At 42.3% G+C, this 23,081-nt stretch overlaps 1 protein-coding gene across 1 annotated transcript; it reads left to right on the top strand.

The window, feature by feature from the left end:
• Positions 1 to 1,702: 1,702 nt before the first annotated feature.
• Positions 1,703 to 22,321, top strand: CRABP2 (cellular retinoic acid binding protein 2). The gene is made up of 4 exons (XM_075283240.1): positions 1,703 to 1,963; positions 15,641 to 15,819; positions 20,334 to 20,450; positions 21,517 to 22,321. Exons 1-4 carry the CDS (start codon positions 1,894 to 1,896, stop codon positions 21,565 to 21,567), a joined length of 417 nt encoding a protein of 138 aa, XP_075139341.1. The 5' UTR covers positions 1,703 to 1,893; the 3' UTR covers positions 21,568 to 22,321.
• The last annotated feature ends 760 nt before the right edge of the window (positions 22,322 to 23,081 follow it).

The following is a 23,081-nucleotide window of genomic DNA, read 5'->3' as shown; positions in this document are numbered from 1 at the left end:
CTTTCCCTTTAAGATGGCATGATGTCTCCATTGTTATCGGTGGGACTTGTGTGATATAGTAAGGGGCCACATATCTGCTCATTCATGTCGTTGATAGGGGTCAATGGTACTGGAACCCCATAGATAGAGCTGCAAAGAAGAAACATCCTTCTGGCTAGAGCTCCATGGTGTTAAAAGGGTTAACCCTATGGCACCTATATAATGATATAATGGAGGTCATCTGGATCCCTCTGTGTGGCCATCAGGAGTCATGTGGCTTCTTCAAGGTTCGAAAAACATGGATGTCTTATTGTTTCCAGACATCTGTCCATATGCCGTGTTTCTTATTGTCGTTGAAGTTAATAGGGCTGAGCTGCAATACCACATGCAACCTGTGGACAGGTGTGGCACTGTTTAGGAAATAAAGAAACATACCGTACTTTTTTTTAATCTTGGGGTCCATAAATGGGATTTTCCCTTCTTTACAAAACTGCAACCTAGAGCCATGTAAACTACAACTATCATTTCTAATCCTTTAAGGGAGTACCACCCAAACCAGCATATCACCCCAGCCCTGCAGATAGATAGGTTAGTGTCACCAGACCCAGAATATCACCCCAGCCCTGCAGATAGATAGGTTACTGTCACCAGACCCAGAATATCACCCCAGCCCTGCAGATAGATAGGTTACTGTCACCAGAACCAGAATATCACCCCAGCCCTGCAGATAGATAGGTTACTGTCACCAGAACCAGCATATCACCCCAGCCCTGCAGATAGATAGGTTACTGTCACCAGAACCAGAATATCACCCCAGCCCTGCAGATAGATAGGTTACTGTCACCAGAACCAGCATATCACCCCAGCCCTGCAGATAGATAGGTTACTGTCACCAGAACCAGCATATCACCCCAGCCCCGCAGATAGATAGGTTAGTGTCACCAGAACCAGCATATCACCCCAGCCCTGCAGATAGATAGGTTACTGTCACCAGAACCAGCATATCCCCCAGTCCTGTGGTGATATGCTGGGTCTGGTGACACTAACCTATCTATCTGCGGGGCTGGGGTGATATGCTGGGTCTGGTGACAGTAACCTATCTATCTGTAGGGCTGGGGTGATATGCTGGTTCTGGTGACAGTAACCTATCTATCTGCAGGGCTGGGGTGATATGTATGGAAGGTGCCTTTAAGAGTCATTCATGCCATTAGATTGCTCATCTTTATATGTACTTTAGGATATGATCCAGAACTCCTCACCCAGCTTTCCCAGACTCCTGAGAGGCAAATCTACCTATTTATACAGTACTTAATCAATCAGAAGCATCACCTCCTATCATCTGCGTGACAACTCTTGTGTCAGCTATGATGACTGCCATGATGGTTGTCACCCAGCTTTCCCAGTAGCAGATAAAATTCAGCAAAGGAGAACTTTCCCAATTTTGGACCAGTCTACCATGTTTCCCTCTGGCAGTGCGGGGGTTACAGGAGGGGTATGATGTATTGCCAGGGAGTTGCAGGTAACCAGGGGGCTAAGATAATGCCACAGGTGGGATTGGGAGAGTTTTTCTTTCTTTGCCTTTTTGGATTGCCCCTCCCCGGTGAAGTGGAGGAGGGTGGAGGGAGAGGTGGCAGCAGGAGGCTGAGTAGTTAGCATCACACATATGAGGGTGCGAGGGGAGGGGGGAGGTATATATAGTCAGAGAGGACACTGGAGGGTGCATTAGTCTAACCTGCACTGCACTGTATCCACTGCGCAGCCCCCTCCCCAGGCTACCAGCCCCTTCACACCTCACAGCCAGGCTGCTGCACTAAAGCCACTCCATCTGCACAGGAGAACAGGGAATTTAATATATCCTGCTTGACTGCCGTGCACCCCTCCTTCCTTCCCAAATCTACAGCGACCCCCTCGAAGATGCCCAACTTCTCAGGAAACTGGAAAATGAAACATTCCGAGTATTTCGAGGAGATGCTGAAAGCTCTGGGTGAGTCCGAATGAATGGGGCGAGAGTGATGGCAGCGCTGGTCGTCTTGTATGGACCCTATATATTATAGGGTGACAGTATGGGGGTATGACGCTATACTGGTGTCATCCTAATACACCGATATCTGGGGTTATAGAGAGGATCGGATGCTGATACATAGACATGAGGGGTTAATAGATAGTATCTGGTCCTAACATATAGGTATCAGATGAGATGGAAGCCTAATATGTGTATATGAAGGGTTAATAGATGAGATCGAATCCTAATACATAGTCATAAGGGGTTAAAAGACGGGCTTTGGTCCTAATATAGGATGTCAGGGGTTAATAGATGGGATCTGGTCCTAACATACAGGTATCAGATGAGATTAAACCTAATACACATATATGAAGGGTTAATATGTGAGATTGGATCCTAATACACAAATATCATTGGTTGTTAGATGAGATCTGGTTCTCATATATGGACATAAGGGGTTAATAGAAGATATCTGGTGCTGGTACACTGATATCATTGGTTATTAGATGGGATCTGGTCCTAATACACAGATATAAGGGGTTATTAGATAATATCTGGTCCTAATATACAGATGTAAGAGGTTAATAGATGAGATCTGGTCCTAATACACAGATATAAGGGGTTATTACAGGATATTGGGACTTAATACACAGATATAAGGGGTTATTATATGATATCTGATCCTAATATACAGATATAAGGGGTTATTAGATGATATTGTGACCTAATACACAGATATAAGGGGTTATTAGATGATATCAAGAACTTATACACAGATATAAGGGGTTCTTATAGGATATTGGGACTTAATACACAAATATAAGGGGTTATTAGATGATATCGGAACCTAATACACAGATATAAGGGGTTATTAGAAGATATTGGGACCTAATACACAGATATAAGGGGTTATTATATGATATCTGATCCTTATATACAGATATAAGGGGTTATTAGATGATATCTGATCCTAATATACAGATATAAGGGGTTATTAAATTATATCTGATCCTAATATACAGATATAAGGGGTTAATAGTCGATATCTAGTACTAATACACAGATATAAGGGGTTAATAGATGAGCTCTGGACCTAACATACCGATATCAAATGAGATTAAATCCTAATACGCATATATGAAGGGTTAATACATGAGATTGGATCCTAATACACAGATATCAGGGGTTTAGAGGTTACAGTTTATATACAGGCAATTGGTCCACGTAAGAAATTATCATCCTAATACACAGATATTGGGGATTACCATATCACATTTAATCCTAATACACAGACGGCTTTCTCAGTTGTCCCGGATATCCATGTAATAAATTATACCTGGTATCATCCTAATACACAGATATCAGGGGATAGATTCTAATACTTGGGCAACTGGGGCTCATTTAGGGAATTATGTCACAAATATCAAGCGTTAATACAAGGGTTATTATCCTAATACAGAGGCAATTGGGTCTGACATAGAGTAGTATCTGGAATCATCCTAATATACAGATATCAGGGGATAATGTGTGAGATCTGATCCTTATACACAGGGTTGAGAGATTAGTTTTTCCTTATATACAGGCAAGTGGGGGCTTAACTAATAAATAATATCTTCTATCATCTGAATATACAGATATTGCAGATTATATCTCATCCTTATACACAGATTTCAGGGGTTAATAGATGATCTCTATGATATGAGACACAATTCATGGCATGAACTAACAATTGCCTGTATATAAGAATCATTCTACTACAGGGGCAATGTATATAGCTAATATGTTGTCTTAGTTTGTCTTGTCTTTATATACAGATTTTGGGGATTAATGTCTTGTCCTTATATAGAGATAGCATTAGCAGGGATCAATGGCTAATAATGTGTCCTAGTACGCAGATAGTGGTGGTTTTTATTGGGAATCTTATTCTAATACAGAGGTATCAGGGATTATTATCGAATATTTTGTCCTAATACATGGTTATTGAAGATCCATATTTCATATTGTATTGTAATATAGAGGTATTAGGGATTGTTATCTCATATCTTCTCCTAATACATGGTGATTGGGGGATCCAGGTTTGCATATTGTAATGTAATATAGAGGCACTGGGGAATAATATCTCATATCTTGTCCTAATATACAGATATTGAGGATTATTTCCCGTATTTTGTCCTAATCCACAGTTGTTGGGGATTGATATTACATACGTTATACAGAGGTATCCGGTACTAGTGTCTGATATGTTTCTCTTTTATTTAGATATTAAGCAATTATCTCTAATATTGTGTCCTAATATAGGGGTATTAGGGGTTATACCTAGACATATAGTATGCCATATACTGTCCTTGTGTACACAGTTGTGAAGGACACTGTATATTTTATCCTTATACACAGGCAGAGATGTACTCACATTTTTGCATTTTTTCTCTTTTTACCCCCCTATTGTACTAAACTGAATATCAGATCTTTCCCATCATTCTAATATACAGACATGAGATATTTCCTTCCTCCTTATATACAGATATGATAGATATTTCACCTCCTTATATAAATACATTAGATATCTTCTCCCCTCTTTATATACAGATATGAGACATCTCACACTCTCCTTATATACACATATGGAATATTTCCCACCCTCCTTATACAGACATGATATATCTCACCCACTTCTTATGTACACACTTTAGATAGCCTCCCTACCCTCTTATATACAGACATGGCATATCCCCCTTCTCTATATACCGACATGAAATATTCCCCTCCTCCCCCTATATACAGATATGAAATATCCCCATCTCCCCTATATACAGACATGAGATATTCTCCCCCCCCATATAGACATGAGATTCTCCCCCTATATACAGACATGAGATATTCTCCCCCCCTCTCCCTATATACAAACATGAGATATTCTCCCCCCATATACAGACATGAGATATTTCAGCCCCTTCTTATATACAGACATGAGATATTCTCCCCCCCATATAGACATGATATTCTCCCCCTATATACAGACATGAGATATTTCCCCCCTCTCCCTATATACAGACATGAGATATTTCCCCCCTCTCCCTATATACAGACATGAGATATTTCCCCCCTCTCCCTATATACAGACATGAGATATTTCCCCCCTCTCCCTATATACAGACATGAGATATTCTCCCCCCCCCATATAGACATGAGATTCTCCCCCTATATACAGACATGAGATATTTCCCCCCTCTCCCTATATACAGACATGAGATATTCTCCCCCTATATACAGACATGAGATATTTCACCCCCTTCTTATATACAGACATGAGATATTCTCCCCCCCCATATAGACATGAGATTCTCCCCCTATATACAGACATGAGATATTTCCCCCCTCTCCCTATATACAGACATGAGATATTCTCCCCCTATATACAGACATGAGATATTTCACCCCCTTCTTATATACAGACATGAGATATTCTCCCCCCCCATATAGACATGAGATTCTCCCCCTATATACAGACATGAGATATTTCACCCCCTTCTTATATACAGACATGAGATATTCTCCCCCCCCATATAGACATGAGATTCTCCCCCTATATACAGACATGAGATATTTCACCCCCTTCTTATATACAGACATGAGACATTCTGCCCCACTATATACAGACATGAGATATTGTCCCTCTCCCCCCTATATAGACATGAGATTCTCCCCCTATATACAGACATGATATATTTCCCCCCTCCCCCCTATATATAGACATGAGACATTCTCCCCCCCCTATTTACAGACATGATATATTTCCCCCCTCCCCCTATATACAGACATGCGGCTTCTCACATCATTGTTTCGGCCTCTGCTGCTTGGGGATAATGTTACATTGAACACAGTTAAATTGCTAATTACTAAGTGACATTATTCACCCCAGATGACACGTCCGCTCTCCACATCCCCGGGGGTGTGAATAATTCTGCACGTCCCTGTCCTCCTCCTATACTCATACTATATGGAGAGGATCCCCTCCTCATATTATCTGGTCCTATTAGTCAGGTGGTGTGTTGTCGATGACAATTAAAGGGTTCTAGGATTAGAAAATCTGCTTTTTTCAGACACAGCGCCACTCTTATCTTTAGGGCAAGTCTGGTAATGCAGCTGAACTTTTTCCCATAACTGTAATACCAAATTCAGCCACTGGAAAAGAGTGGCGCTGTTTTGTGGGGAAAATATCTTTCTTAACCATTTTAACTCTTTGGAACATCATCAGTGATGATGCCCTAAGAATAGCACCCAATAAACCAAGGAATACAAAAGAGTCCAGTAGGCGAAGCTCTCTTCTCAGTTCCCGTTTTCCACGTTCAAAGGCTTCTGCCGTGTCCACATATAAAGGTACATTGCCCAGTTAAAGGGTTCCCTTCATTTGCCTCCTAGAGAATATATTGTGAATATTCTACTGAATCCAAAATGGCGGCCTCCACTATGTAAGGAAAAAGGACCATATTTAGGTCCTTCTCCCATTTTTGAGGTTTGGAGAGCTCCGGACCCACCCATACACATATAGACATATGTGTATATATATATATATATATATATATATATATATATATATACTGTATATGTCTCTGATATAAAATATAAAATTTTTCCAACCCCTTTAAATCCCCCCAAAATTTGTCTTACCTGCAGCGCTGGAGAACCCTTATCCTAGGAAATCGTCCAATAGTTGGCGCCAATAAATATTCAGGAGATTTAAAGAGCCCAGTAAAGCATTAAAGATATCAAAGCGCCTTGTAGTTTTATTTTAATAGGATTTTAAGAGCTGGCGGGGACCCCGGTGTCTGAGGATTACGAGAAGCGTCTGATCTCGGGTTCTGGTTTGTCTGTTCTACACATTGTCAAATACCCCGGAGGGTGCGGGAATGTGAGGCTGGCACAAATCCACACTCAGCCTTGCACAGGCATAGCCTGGATTTTTTTTTATTCGAGATCCCACTATTCCTTCAATACCTCCTAAAAACCTTTAAGTCGCCCGATAGACCCTTTCGTTTTTGGTTTTCTAGACGAGGTCATCGTGAAGACAAGTTAGTGGGAACATTGGTGGGCCACCAATACCCTCATGGCCAAAAATTATAAGTTAGTGGGAACATCGGTGGGCCACCAATACCCTCATGGCCAAAAATTTTGACAAATCGAATAAATATTCGAAACCTTCCAAAAAATTGTCAATTTTCTATTATTTTTGAATCTATTTACCCCCTGTTTTAAGGATCTTGTGGCAAGGGGTCGCCTCGGGTACGTGAATCTACTAACTTGTCTTCATGGTGGACAAACTAGTGGCTAGGTCCTTACGCCGTTGGTTGAATTGTCATTTGGCCAACAGCTATTCCTCTCTTGGCTCTCTTGGCTGATCGGCGTATGTGTTATGTACACATGCATGCTGGTCTTGGCTGATCAGTGTATGTGTTGTTAATGGGGCGAGGGGAATAACCCAATAGTTTATCTCCACGTGTCCATTTCTCCTTTTCCCCAATATCTCCCAACATAGGTTGACTGGACATCAAAAACATCAGATGTTGACCTGCTCTGCCAAAATTGGTGGGTTCCACCAACCTTAGTCTAACGTGTTGGACCATTTTTAGTCTTTCAATAGTCACAATTTTCTATCAGGAACACATTTTTTGGAAGTCGGGGTCAGGACTCATGTCTCCCACTCTCTCAATTCACTTTACTAGGTCAAGAATTCAGTCCTATAGTCTCGTTCTACTTAGGCTTCATATGTCTACGTACCGATTTCCGGCCTACAAAGTCTCCCTTTCCTGCAATAATTTACCCTAATTTTTTTATTTTGCCTCAAATGTTTTGATTTCGTAACCCACTCCAATGACCTCCTATTAGGTTTTGTTGACCATCTAGGTCAAAGATCTTGATGTTCCTCAAGTTCCTGAGACCTGCCAACCTGTCCTTCTTCATGTGATGAATAAAATATTGCCAAGGCCATTTAATATGGAAACCTACACCTCCCTGTCCAGCCTCGCTGTAGAGAAGCATTTTGTCATTAACACCAGGGAACATTTTCCAGCTTTGATCGCATTACGGATGATAGTTCATCCCCATTGTTCTTCATTGATATTGGCGTCATTCGATAGGGTGTGCTAACGTTTTTTAATATAAGGCCGTACTTTGAGTTTTGCTTTCTAGTCATATTGTTTGGCACTGGTCACATACACAAAAAATTTAATGACTTTATTTCATGCCATAGAAATAGTGAATATAGTTGAGTTTTATGGGAGAATGTAGTGAGCATGCTCTACAACCTGTCCACAGATTCCTGTATCTGTAGAGGGAGGAGGAGCTGAACTATCTCCAATATCTATATGAAGAACTTGTAAACAATTTCTAATGATGATGTATATGAGAGAGTGTAGTGGGCATGCTCTGTAACCTGTGTAGAAGTTGCTGTGTCTATAGAGGGAGAAGAAGCTAAACTATATCCACCACCAATACTTATATAAAGGTCTTGTGAACTATTTCTAATAATGACGATGTCTATGGGACAGTGTAGTGAGCATGCTCTGTAACCTGTGCAGAGATAGCTGTATCTGTAAAAGGAGGAAGAGCTGAACTGTCTCCATCACCAATACTTATATAAAGGGCTTGTAAACCATTTCTAATGATGATAATGTATATGAGAGAGTGTAGTGGGCGTGCTCTATAACCAGTGCAGAGATTACTGTGCCTGTAGATGGAGGAGGAAGGAGAAGCTAAACTATAACCACCATCTATACATATATAATGGGCTTGTAAACCATTTCTAATGATGACTATAAATATGGGAGAGTGTAGTGGGCATGCTCTGTAACCTGTGCGGAGATAGATGTATCTGTAGAGGGAGGAAGAGCTGAACTGTCTCCATCACCAATACTTATATGAAGGGCTTGTAAACCATTTCTAATGATGATAATGTATATGAGTGAGTGTAGTGGGCATGCTCTATAACCAGTGCAGAGATTAGAAGCTAAACTATATCCACCATCTATACATATATAATGGGCTTGTAAACCATTACTAATGATGATAACGTATATGAGTGAGTGTAGTGGGCGTGCTCTATAACCAGTGCAGAGATTAGAAGCTAAACTATATCCACCATCTATACATATATAATGGGCTTGTAAACCATTACTAATGATGATAACGTATATGAGTGAGTGTAGTGGGCATGCTCTATAACCAGTGCAGAGATTAGAAGCTAAACTATATCCACCATCTATACATATATAATGGGCTTGTAAACCATTACTAATGATGATAACGTATATGAGTGAGTGTAGTGGGCATGCTCTATAACCAGTGCAGAGGTTGCTTTGCCTGTAGATGGAGGAGGGAGGAGAAGCTAAACTATAGTCACCACCTATACATACATGAAGGGCTTGTCAACCAATTCTAACGATGGTAATGTATATCAGAGAGTGTAGTGGGCATGCTCTATAACCAGTGCAGAGATTGCTGTGCCTGTAGATGGAGGAGGGAGGAGAAGCTAAACTATATCCACCATCTGTACATATATGATGGGCTTGTAAACCAATGCTAACGATGATTATGTATATGAGAGAGTGTAGTGGGCATGCTCTATAACCTGTCCATAGATTGCTGTGCCTGTAGAGGGAGGAGGAGCTGAACTGTATCCATCACTAATATCTATTTGAAAGGGTTGCAGACCCTATAACCCCCGTTCTGGTTAGTGTCTATAGATCGTCCTCCTTTTCGGTCCGTAATACGAGGAACCTGAGAAAATCAGGCCTGTGACCCTATAAACTGCACATACCCAATTTGCCATAGAATTTTTTTGGAGCTATCTATACAATGGAGACTTGTTTTATTATATCCTACAGACTTGTTATTAACATTGCGGTTGTCTTCTCATATCCAATTACAGTCCTCCCGTCATATCCGAAATCTTAAAATAATTACCCCATTTCCCAGAGACAAGTACCAACTGGCCTCGCCTTTCGGTGCCTGAAGTCTCTGTTTCCGAATATAATAGTTAATCCTAATTGAATGTTGGCGGTGAGGGGGTTAATGCGCTAAATCCCGCTAGTATTTAGTACAGGCTGCACATAACAGGTGCAGTGACATGAGTTGTCCCTCTACATCCTCCCCACCACCCTCCACGCTCCCAGTGTTTCGATAGACATTGGACAGCCAGGTCGCTGGCAGAATCTTGGCTCTCAACCAGGACGGCTCGGCCAGCTGGAAGGAAGACGGTTGGGGTTGCGAATTTGACACAGAACTTATTCTACATCCTCCACGGAGGGGAAAATCATTCTGAGTTTTCACCACAGGCTTCTCCAACGGCAGGAAAAATTAATAGGATTTAATTGTTGGGCGGGAGAGGTGGCCGTTGTAGAGGCCAATCGACGAGGGCCCGGAGGTGTCAAGAATAACATCGAATTTGTCAAGATTCCCACCAAGTTTTTTCTCCAGACACACTATAGACTTTTTTGTATTTTTGTTGTTGGCCGAGGATATTTTTATGACTATTGTATATAAATATCTAATGGGGCTCGTTCCAGTATCTAACTAACTAGTTGTATCTGAATTGCTAGTGGCATCTAAAACCTAGGAGGTCTACCTAGTGGTGACCATCTAGTACTATCTAATGGTGGTTAGGGTGCTCAACCCAGTATCTAACTAGTGATGGTGATCTCAAAATGATGGAACATCTAACTAAGGGTAAGTTCACATCAGGTTTTTTGGTCCGGAACCTGAGGTGGAAGGTCGCCTCAGGTTCTGGACCAAAATATGGGTAGCTGCTACTGGATCCAGTCATGCACTCCACTCCGGATTAGGCCCAAATGAATGGGCCTAGTCGGAAGGGAGTGTATTCAGGCGGATATTGCGAGGTGAATCCGCCTGAAAGAATGAGCATCTCCCTTCTTTTTTCTGAGACCCGGAACAAACAGCTCCCGGAAAAAAAGAACTAACTGGCTCCCATTGATATCAAAGGGAGCCATCGTTTTGGTCAGGATTTTGAGGCGGATACGGCGTCAAAATCCTGACCAAAATAACCTGTGCTAACTTACCCTAATGAGTTCATACACATCAGTTAGATGTTCCTGAGACCTGCCAACTTGGCCAAACTTATCTATGTCCGTGAGAGCCATCGATCATCTAATGTGTATGAAGATGTCTCAACTTTCCTCAACACCAGATGTTCGAGGGAAGAAAATTTGGGCTGTTGGATTTCAACATTCCCAATCCTTATACTCAGGGATTGCTTCAGGGGTCTCGAATGGCTTACTCCCTCAAGATAGGGTCTTGAGGGACAAACTGGCCATACACATTAAATATGTATCCTCCAAGCCCGATGGGGGTCTTCTGACACTCCCCTGTTGGCAGGTGATGGGGGAAATAAGGTTGTAACCCAACTGCTCAATAGTTCTAAGCGTGATAAACCACTTCCAAAAAGTCCATGAAACCTATGAACCAAATATGACTAATCCCACCATAATCCAAGGCCATTTGTTCAAAAAATGGTGGCAGTAAAGTCTAAAAACTTCTAATTCTGAATGGCTTCTAATAGTTGTCAAATTACCCAATTGGCCCATCTATTTTATGTCCTACAAAAGGTACCCCACAATTTTGGCAACCAAAAAGAGGGTCAAGCCACACTTCTCTCCACAAGAAATTGGATGGTTGATCCATAAACCCTTAGTCTATCATTCCCCCCCATGGACCTATTATCCTTATTTATGACCCCAATCAGATTAACCTCTGTTTCCTTGACCTTTCCAAATTGTACCGAATCATTCCGATCACTTCCTCCAACCTTAGTTTAACCTCTGGTCATTGACCAGTTAATTTTTTACATCCAACCAAAAAAAAAGCCAATTGACCACCGTAATGTTTATGGCTATTAGATGGGCAAGCAGAAACAGCTCTGGAGGTTTAAGTGCCCTCTCTATTGTCTGGAAGGATTGTGTAAATCTCCTTAAGACTTTATGGCCTTATGCTTTTATCACCCCATAGAAAGATCAAAGCGCGGAGTACAGCAGGGCCGGAATGGGAGATTTGGCTCATATTCGTCTTGTATTTGAGGGGTCTCCAGTCTCTGATCTGTAAACTACTTAACACCTCCACTAGATAAGTCACTTTGAACCTAACTTTACATCATTGTCTTAGATCGGAGCTGGAAGTCTATTGACTTCTTGTACAAAGAACATTCCCCCCCCATGTTTAAAAAATTCAGCAGTAAAAAGTAGACCTTGAGTTTCTTTGTTATCACAAATAGTCATGGTCTTCCTTTATCTTACCTTAGTTTCTGGGATAGATTGACAGAAACCAATATGTCTGCCATTATGGTCGACACCTCTACCTTACCCAGGGTCCTGAATGGGAAGCCTGCCCACTTATATGGGACCCTGGGATATGGACCTGTGATGTAATATTTGTGGGTCATGATAGATAAAGGTTCTTGTAATCTGAACCATCTGGGCCTTCAATGCAAAAGTTTTAACAGGTTCCCTTAGGGACAGGGGCGTAACTTGAGGGAGTGTAGTCGAATCTGGGTCTAGGAGCCTTAAGTGCCCATAAGGTGTCTCCAGTACAAGAAATTATCCATTATAGTTGAGGGGCTTGGTAAAATATTGGTACTGGGGCCTAGGAGCTTCAAGTTATTCCTCTACCTACCTATTATGTATGTCTTCTCATATGGGGCCTTTTGCGCTTGATAGGGATCAGGGCTTGGTTGCGACCACAGTATCTCCATTCCTGATAGCTAAATCCCTTGGTATCATGGGAAAACACAAGAGATTGTCCCAAGATCATGAGGTCCTGCCGTTTTATCCCCATCAGTCCCATAAAGACTGAATGAATGAAGCCTTGGTGGCGCATGCGCATTGCCACTCCAGTCAAGGGACATAGGATCCCTCTTCTGGATAGCTGATAAATTATGATTCTGGGACAACCCTTTTAGGGCTCAAAAGTAAGGCTAGGGTCAAAAATAGTCTTGTGATGGCCAATTTTGTAAGGGCCACCACACCAAATGTATAATAAACATGTTGGGTAGAGGCGAACTCATCCTGGCCCATCCTGCTCTCCACCCCAATCCCAAGAAGGACGGGATTGAGATCGGAATGGAGACCTTGCACCAAATTTTCACCTATCTAGGCCAGAAAACTTGCCTAGATACCATAATAATTTTTTCCCATTGACTTGACACGTCCTTTTTTCGATGGTCAACTTTTTCTAACGGATGTCCTATCTTTGTTCATTGTCACAAATCTCTCAATAGATGGAAGTCTATGAGAGATCCACGAAACCGGGCTCCGGACAGATACCCAATGGCCGTGAAAAAAAAGTGGACTGCTTGTCCAATTTTTGACGGCAATTTTTTCAATGTTTGTAGTCTAATAAATGGATTAAAAAAATGTTAAAAAAAATTATAGAATCAAAATTCTATAAAATAATATAAAAAGTTAAAAATCTGATGTTTCATAACCAACTCTCAGCTGTAGTTCAAAGGAAAACAAAAATTGAAAGAATATTAAAAAAAATTTTTCATTATAAAACCTTGTATAATAAGGGTCCTGGGGGGACATTTTTCGTGATGTAAAGGTTATCACAGGCCACCTATGATAGAAGAAGTTGTGATTTGATGAGGGAGGGGCCTGGGCTCAGTGTCTGCCAGAGTTACCTCCATCGGCAGCCAAGGCCCCGAGCAAACAAGGCCTTTATTCTTCATTCATTCCAGACAAGATGGGTCTTATACGAGGAAATGACAGCTCTGTCTATTATTTTCTGTACCGAACTGAATCATACTCTTCTCTCTTGCGTGACCTCCCATCCCGATGAGGGGAAATCATATGCCTGTCCTGAACTTGTATCATGTCTGAGGTTGGAGACCTCACAAGACAGGCCAGTCATCCCTTCCAATGCTTAGCTAATGATATTTCCCCGGATTATGTCCCTGGAGTTCATGTTCTCGACGCTCCACAATCCAGTCATTGTGTATTTCCAAGTATAACTAGCATTCTTTTCCAAAAAGACCAAAATATCTTATCTTCTATCATGGACAACCTTTGCCCCATCGGAGGAGACCATTCTGATAAACTTACTGGTCTCCTCATACCTTAGAGATCTCCAGACATTTCTATTTTGTAGGGTTGATGGTGAAAACCACCTTATATTTTTGATGGCCAAGTTCATTTTTGGACCAGACCAAACCAGAACTTCTTGGTTTAAGGTTGATGGTGAAAACCACCTTACATTTTTGATGGCCAAGTTCATTTTTGGACCAGACCAAACCAGAACTTCTTGGTTTAAGGTTGATGGTGAAAACCACCTTACATTTTTGTTAGCCAAGTTCATTTCTTCTTGGTTTAAGGTTTTTGGGCCCAACAATTATGTTATATTCTTTGTCGTGACGCCTCAGGTGAATGTTTTTGCTGAGTTGAGTTGCAGCCAGGCATGTTTTTCGCTGTCACATAGGAATGCCGTGTCATATATCTTCCATATTTTCGTGCTCTTTCACACGTGGAGGTTTTTCTCCGTCTCCTTTGGCCTATTTGTGGCGTTGGTCGTAAACAGCAGAACAATTTGTTTAACTTAACGTGTAAAATATTCCCACAATGACAAGCGCGGGTTTCCACTCCGTCACAGGCTGGGCTTGTGTACAAAGTGCAAGGCCTGTAGGACGTAGCGTAATAACACAAGCGTGCCAGTTATTTTTGCAAAAATTTTACAAATTCTCTTCTCAGGGGTTGGGACGCGAGATATTTTGAGTGGAGGAATATAGAAGAACTTATTTTCTGTCGGAAACCTCTCCTAGAATACCAATGTCATCTTCATCTCTGTGTCTTAGAGCAAACAGAACATGGCTTAGTTAAAGGGGTGGGAGGACATCTTACTCATAATGTTGACCAAGTGTCAGTCAGGAGCTGGAAAGTAGTCGCTAAATAGGACACTCCATAAAGCCAGTCCATCTAGGTCAAAAATTTCGAGATTAAATGTTTTCTTGAGACCCTTAGTCCTTTAGAAACAAGAACAGGCCTGACGGGTATTCCCATCTCAGCCATGAAAGGTTTAGAACATCCCTTTAAAACATAAACAACATTGCGGGAGAGAACTTTAACTTGACTCTTTAGTAAGGCCTTGGGGTAGTAAGGTCTGGGGTGAAGTAAGGTCCTGCTGTGGTTTTATCCCATTTGTACCACGGGGCATCATAGTTTGGTTATGGGTTTCTGGTTGAGTTTTCCTTCCAAAAATTTTGCCAAAGTTCAAGGAAATTTTTACTGTCCCTTCTGCTCAATGTATCGGCCATGGATACGAACGTCTAATTGCCCACAGGTGCGGGGATATCTTAGGAATCTGTCCGTCATGTAATGTGGTTTAGGATTCCCCCACTACGTTGACAGACGTTCCTATGACAAATGGGGATAAATTTAGCTGTGCTGAGGAAGAGCGTCTGGGATCTGTCTCCTCTACCAGCTGACAGATCAGCCGACACCGGGTGACCTTTTTAACGCGTTCGATGACACAAATTTCCTGCCCCGAAAGAGAAGCAAAATTATATATTTATAATCTACTCTGGGTACATAGCTATGTTGGTGTTGAATAATTGTTAAAATTTTTGAATTTTCTCGTAAACTAATATGTTCCCAATTTCCACAGGAGTAAATGTCATGCTACGGAAAATTGCGGTGGCTGCAGCCTCGAAGCCGGCGGTGGAGATAAAGCAAGAGGATGACCGCTTCTACATCAAGACCTACACGACCGTCCGTACCACCGAGATCAACTTCAAAATCGGAGAGGAGTTTGAGGAACAAACAGTAGACGGGCGTCCCTGTAAGGTAACTATCTGTGCCGCTGCAGATTTACTAACGTGTTTGTGTGCCCAAGATGTGGTGTAAAATGCGCCATAATTTTAGCTCACTTCTGGCGTAAGATTTCTCATCTAGTTTTTGACCCTATTTTTCAGACTAGCTTGACAAGGATTAGCGAAACTGGGGCAGGACTTAAAGGGATTGTATCGTTAGAATCCCGTTTTAAGCTAAACCCACGTTGGAATAGCCTCAAGAAAGGCTATTCTTCCCCTGCCTTTAGATGTCTTCTCTGCGCCGCCGTTCCTTAGATATCCCAATTTTCGTCCATATGCTAATTAGTTTTCTCGCAGCACTGGGGGAGGTCCTCAGCCTCTTCTTCCTTGTCCCGTCACATCTTCTTCAAAAAGCGCCAACTGTGCATGTCCATCACCATCTTCCTGTGGCTGAACGGGAGAGTCCATAGGAAAATGGCTGACGGACATGCTCAGTAGGCGCAGTCGGCCATTTTCCTGTGGCCAAGCAGGAAAGGAGAGGTGGAGACGGCAAACAAGAAGAAGGCGGCGCTGGATAGTTTACTTGCAGCACAAGGGACGCCCCCAGTGCTGCTTGAGCGCTGGGGACCGCCCCCAGTTCTGCGTGAAAACTAATCAGCATATGGACAAAAACCCAGGATAGCTAAGGAATGGCGACATGAAGAAGACATCCAAAGGTAGGGGATGAATAGTTTTTCTTATGGCTAGTCTGACGAGCGTTTAGCTTAAAACGGGATTCTAATTCTCCACCAAAATTAAGGCAAAAATTTTGGCAAAATTTAGGTCAACCAGTAGGTGGCCTAATCTTTTACATATGCCAAATTTATCTTACAAAATGAGTCATCAGGGCAGATTTCTCGTCATTGTAATATCTTGAAAGCAATGGAGGGGACTCTGTTAGCCTACATTCACATGACGGTGAAAATTGGCTAAAATTGGCCATTTTTGTAAAAAAAAAATGGCCGTTATATGGCTGCATTAAATTCATTGTATATGAATGGGTGTTTTTATTATACTTCATTTTTGACTGTGCAAATTTTTGACTGTTTTTATGGATCCCTCAATACACTCAATGAAAATGGGTGCCCCTTGGGTGCAAAACGGCCATGAGAAATGTCAATTATCATAGCCATTTTCTACCATGGTCATGTGAATCTGGGCTAGGTGACCTAACCTATCTATCCGCGGGGACTAGGTTGACTCTTTAACCACACCATGGCACCACAACCCTTCACCAACCTGTGTGGCCACCCTAACAAGGTGCCATTGATGGTCATGTGACTTCTTCCACTCACACAGTCGTCCCCGTACGTCACCAGCCTCGCACCTCTCTCTCTCTCACCTCCTACCCTCCGTTCACGTTCCCAGCGGGATGGAAACCAAAACGCGAGCTTTTCTATTCTAAAGACAAGTTATTTTATTGCAGACCATATGAGATTTAATACTGTCATTTATTTTTGCACGCGAGTGTCAAAAAAATACCCATAAAACCATTTTGGATTCCTGCTCGCAGGTGCCTGAAACACAGCGCTCATTGTTTCAGCAGAAATTAAGGAAAAAAATGGCTCGTTATTTTAGGGGCGCCTATCCCAGCCATTGGCGAGCCGTTAAATCATGGACCAAATCCGTTCCTGTTTTATGGCGTGCTGGGAGATTTCTAATAACATATTAAAGGCTAGTGACAAGCGGGCAGGAATCATTTGGCTCCGCCGTCCGGGGTAATGAGTCATAAAGCTATTTATTTATCGTGCGTCGATTTCCACAATTAACCCCGACATAGCCCCGTGTCCTCACTACAGCATCGCCTGTATGGAAATTAAAGGAGTCCTAGCTTTGGAAGCCGAAAGGGTGGAAACTGGAATCTTCACGCCCCTCGTGTCCCGGGTGCAGGACGGTTTTAGGCCGCACTTAGAGGCAATCATTGAGTAACTATTTTAGCAGAGAGGAAATTGCAGTTCTCCTGGATTGCTTTCTGTGAAGCTATTTGCGGTTGGGTAAGGTGAGGTTATGTTGAATCCCTGCCATAAAGAAATTCAGCACCGATGTGAGACCGTGCCCAATCTAGCAAGGAGCACACAAGCCAAACGCTTCTTGCTTTACACTCAATTCACATGTAGAAGGAAATCTAAAATTATTATTATTACGGCACGTTTTTAGATTTCGGTACGGCAAATTTGAGCAAGCATCTTTTAAAGGGGGTTTGTAACCAGAACCTGCATATCAACCCAGCCCCATAGATAGATAGGTTAGGGTCACCTGAATCAAATGGTGTTTTCCCCTTGTAAATCAGTGCCCCCGTTCCCGAAATATCGCTGTTTTTGTCCCTGTGCATGGGTGTCGCCATTGTTCTAAAGATCTAATTTGCATATTGACAAAACAGTGATATCTCGGCAACGGAAGCTCCTATTCTCAAGAGGAAAACATCTTTTGATTCAGGTGACCCTAACCTATCTATCTGCGGGCTTGGGTTGATATGCTGGGTTCGGTTGTTACATCCCTTTAAGGGGTTGACTTGACTGTTTTGGGGTTGACAAAATGTATATCCTAATTAGGTTCTCAAGACGATCCCTTAAATGTTCCCCAAAGTGTTCATCAAGGATCTCAAAGAATACATCTGTTTGGGTTTGGTGGACAGTGTCATGTGACCCTTCTCAGGGGTAGGAGCCTTCATGAAAAATTATTTTTAGGCCTCCTGGTTATCATTAGAATATACTCTAGTCCATAGTAGGTAGGTCTAGAAGGTACCAATACACGAAAGAGAAAAGTTGTCTGAACCTCCCAACTACCTTATATGACTAACTCGAGGTCAGATGTCTACAGAACGTAGGATTGCGCATGTTAAATATCAACATGCCCCATCCTTTGTTCTCATATGAGATGTTCAACATCAATTCATTTCCCTCTCCCCAGTGAGAAGACACACGCTCTTATCCACGTAGGGAGGAACTGAAGGTTAATGACCACCTTAAGAGGCCCATTTTTGTAATAAAGTCAATTGACAATATGGCTTCCATCCAACCTCACACTTCCACATATATTTGAGGAATTGCTTAAACGATACCCCCCTTCCTTTAAACAAGCTACAGCCCTGTAAATTATAGTCATAGCACTTAGGCACATGAGAACATCATAAGTGGTTGGACGACCTCATTTATCACCCACGATTCCGCAGAAAGTGCTGAGGAACATTTTAATACAGCTCAATATACTAAGGGCATCGGGAACGTGTTAAAACCCATTATGAGCCTCCGAAATATCCATTGTCAGAAGTCATTACCCGGTAATAAAGAGAGAAGGGCAATGCATGGCACGGTGCCACCTCAAACAAAGGCTTCATGTGGGCTCCTTCAAGCATGACAAGTCTCGGGACGGGTCACACACTGTGTTTCCTCAAGTCGTACATGATTCTGATCTCATTATCTGATATACGACTCCCGTCGTTCGCTTCGGTGACTCCTCTCGAAATTCGTCTTTGTTCATTCTCTAGTTTAATAACCTATCTGCATCTATCTTCTGTTCTTTCTATGATGGACTCATGGCTGAGGGAAGTCAGGATGGAGAGGCCAATGGAGATGTGAAAATGTGATGTCTCATGTATTGCCTCATGGTCTATGCCAAGTATAAGAAGTTCAGTTTGGGTGGTCCATCATGGTATCATTAGTGGTCCAATTCCAAAAATAAGGGGAGGATTTTAGGGGAGTGTTAGTGTTTTTGTAAAATGGAAGGGATTATTTGGAGCACTATGGAGGAAAGGAGGACCCAGAAAATCCATGTTTGGTTGAATCTGTAACCCTTGACCACCTCAGGGAGATGGAGACAGGTCTACTAAGACTATTCAGTGTCGTTCTGGCCCACCAGAGTACCAGATAATGGACCAAGGTTCAGGAGAAGACAGCATACTTTGAAGGATACTATGGTCCTCTTAGTAGGTGTTGTCGGAAAGTGGGCCCCAAAATGGTGGTGGGTTCCAGGAAACTCAATCTGATATTTCGAATATCTGTAGGCTAAACAGGTTTTCTGGTGGTGCCTTGTGTTTGGTCTACTAAAAATCTCCAAGGTTGAGACCACTATGCTGACCAGATATAGGACTCTCAGACATAGTCATTTTATGTAGGTGGGAACAAATATTTGGCCAGGTTAGATTTCTCCATAGAAGTAACATGCAGATTTTACCAAGCCAAACATGTCATGAATTGAGGGGATCTGCAAGAACAATCTTGGAATTTCCAGGGCCTGGTCAGTGCACACTCTCAGAAGATCAATCAATGAGTCAGTAATGACCGTCTCCCTACCCCCATTCACTTTCCACAGTCAGGACATTGATGAATCAGGGAAAAGTGGAAGACAAGAGTCAATTGAGTGTGTTAAATTTCTCGAGGATGAGCTTCCATGAGGTTGGCTTCTGTCTCCTGCACATGATGGATGGTGGCCATGTTTTTGAGTATCCTCGTCTGGAGGGCCTGTTTGTTATTTAATGAAGTGTCTCCTTTTATCTTTGTCTCTCTTCAGAGCCTGGCCAAATGGGAAAGTGAGAACAAGATTGTGTGTGAACAAAAGCTTCTCAAAGGGGATGGACCCAAGACTTCCTGGTCAAGAGAACTGACCAACGATGGAGAACTTATCCTGGTAAGAAAACCAGACCTAAAGTTTCACCACTGGGTCCAGAGAGAATGGCCATAGCTGATCATTATCTGGCACATTGATATCATCATCTCACGTATATATTACAGGATCATTGAACTTTCACCTCAACGACATTTGCTCTCCGTCATCCGAGGTCTATTAGTGCTAAGGGTGGGTTTGCATCTGCATTGTTTAATCCATCGTAGGCACAGAAGAGAACAAACTAAACAATAGAGATGGATCCATCTAATGATGGACAACGCTATAATAGGGTCTGTCGAGTATCCGTAGTTTTCTCCGTGACTTCACTGGAGAAAAAATTTGTGCTTTTCTTCAACAATTTTTGATGGACTCAATGATGGAGGCTCCATGAACCCACCCGAAGGATGGCCATACATATTAAATACCGTAGTTGTCAGAATGCTCTTCGGGCCCAACAACTATCCTCCATGACCCCCACATATACATTCACAATGGGCATAGCCAAGTAGGCATCTGTTCTGAATGAAGAGAGTCATTGCCAGACACCTCTGACGATGGCTTGTCAAAATATTGGGAATGTCCAAATGAAACAACCTTGATCTTTACTGTAGCACAGTTTGGTGGTCATTAAAATCCATAGGTTTGACCAACATTAGGGTAAGTTCACATGGCGATTTTTGGTCCAGAACCTGAGGCGGAGGCCGCCTCAGGTTCCGGACCAAAAGCCAGGTAGCCGTGACTGAAAGCTGGTGCATTCCACCAGCTTCCAGCCGCGCACTCCGGTCCGGATTAGACCCAATGAGGAAATGAGCACCTCGCTTCTTTTTACTGGGAGCCAGAAGAAACAGCTCCTGGAAAAAAACTCCTGAGCGGCTCCCATTGATTTCAATGGGAGCCGTCTTTTTGGTCAGGATTTTGAGACGGATTTTGACGGATCTTTTTTGGACCATTTAGCCTTGAAGGATATCTATCATCAGGCGAGGGAAACAGCACACAAATCAAGTCTGATTTCTAGCGTAGTAAAGCTATCGCTGTCGGTGACGGTATTGCTATGTTATCCATTAACCTTCCTTTTTTTCTCCTACAGACCATGACGGCTGATGATGTAATTTGCACACGGATTTACATCAGAGAATAAACCAACTGAGCTGCCCTAAGGGACCTGAGGCGCGACCTTCTCCGGCCAATAGTCTGAACCTTATGTAACACTTATTATGAAGCAGAGAGTATCCCGTTTACAGCAACATAACGTTGAGCCAACACTTCTCCTTTACTGTCTGCCATCTTTCATTAACTCCTTGGAAGACGGTAGAAATGGCTTTCTGGGCAACGGGGAGCGGGGTTAACAGGACTGTGAATTGACAACGGGACAATGATTGAATTGTCAATAAATGTGAGATAAAGCAAAAAAAAAAGTTAATCCATAGATTAGATGGACCATTCCAAACCTCTGTCGGCCATTTTGAATGTACAGCCGTCTTGTTTTAAGATGAGCTACCAACCAAAAAAATGTGTCACAGGGAAGGCTCTTGGTAGTAAGAATTTGCTAGATTACATGGAAAAAGATGTGAATAAGTAGTGGGTGATAGTACTAAGTAATACCCGAAGGTGTATCACCATATCTCAAACTATAAGACGACACTGGACAATAAGACGTTGCAAATAAAACGGTGGACTGTGTCGATGAAAAGTGAGTCTTATAGTTTGAGTGCTCTCGAGGCAAACCCTTGACCTTGGCCGTGAGAATGACTCCCTCAGTTTTCTCTTTTAGATCATTCTAGATCGCAATGGGCCTCATACACTCTAAGTAGGCCTTCAGTCCATCGAGTGGCTACCATGGCCAATGGGGTCTCTACATGTCTTAGATTGGCCAAGGGGCAAAATTGTAAAAAGATTTTTCTTTATAGTTTTGATTTCATGGGAGGCGTCCATCTTGTCTGCTTTCACAATAGGAACAAACATGTCCTACTCGCCAAAATTTACCAGCGCCCATGAGAACAAAATGGGTCTTCTTTGATTACGTGACCGGCTTTAACCATTTTATACATTTTTTATGTATGTAAACACATGGCTAGAGAATGTAGTACTGCTAGCTATAAGGATTATTCCCCCGATAGAAATGTCTCACGTGGCTTCATGTTTTTTTTGTAGTTTATGCGTTGTATTTATTTGTCAATATGTTTTTTAATTAATAAAAGAAAAAAATTCTTAATTTGTTCCTCTTCGGTTCTTCTGTGTTGCTTTCCGTGATCATTGGTAGCACAATATTCAATAGTCCACCACATATATTTACTATTCTACTGATATCAGGTGTCTCAGGGTCAAGCATCAAAGAAGCTGTATTGGCACGTCCGAAGACATATTTGGCATTGCCAAAGCAGAGTTGAGATTGGGGGAGGATGGTGAGTATGGTGGGGTGGGTGATTGAGGTATAATAGTCTTTGAGGTCTCATCTTCCCCTTAGTTGGTGGCAGGTGGACACATATTGAGCAGGGATCTCCACAATCGACTCCTCATCTTCAAGTAGGATGTAGAATTTCCTCTTCTCCTCAACCAATCAGATTTTAAAAAGTCAGAAGAGCTTTATTGGTGTCATAGGGAATGGTTGGTATGGTGGGGGATGGGGGGGGGTTGGGACGTGTGGGGGTGGGT

This window comes from Leptodactylus fuscus, chromosome 7 (genome assembly GCF_031893055.1).
Source record: "Leptodactylus fuscus isolate aLepFus1 chromosome 7, aLepFus1.hap2, whole genome shotgun sequence".
NCBI classification, from domain to species: domain Eukaryota; kingdom Metazoa; phylum Chordata; class Amphibia; order Anura; family Leptodactylidae; genus Leptodactylus; species Leptodactylus fuscus.
This window is presented reverse-complemented; position numbering and strand designations above follow the sequence as displayed.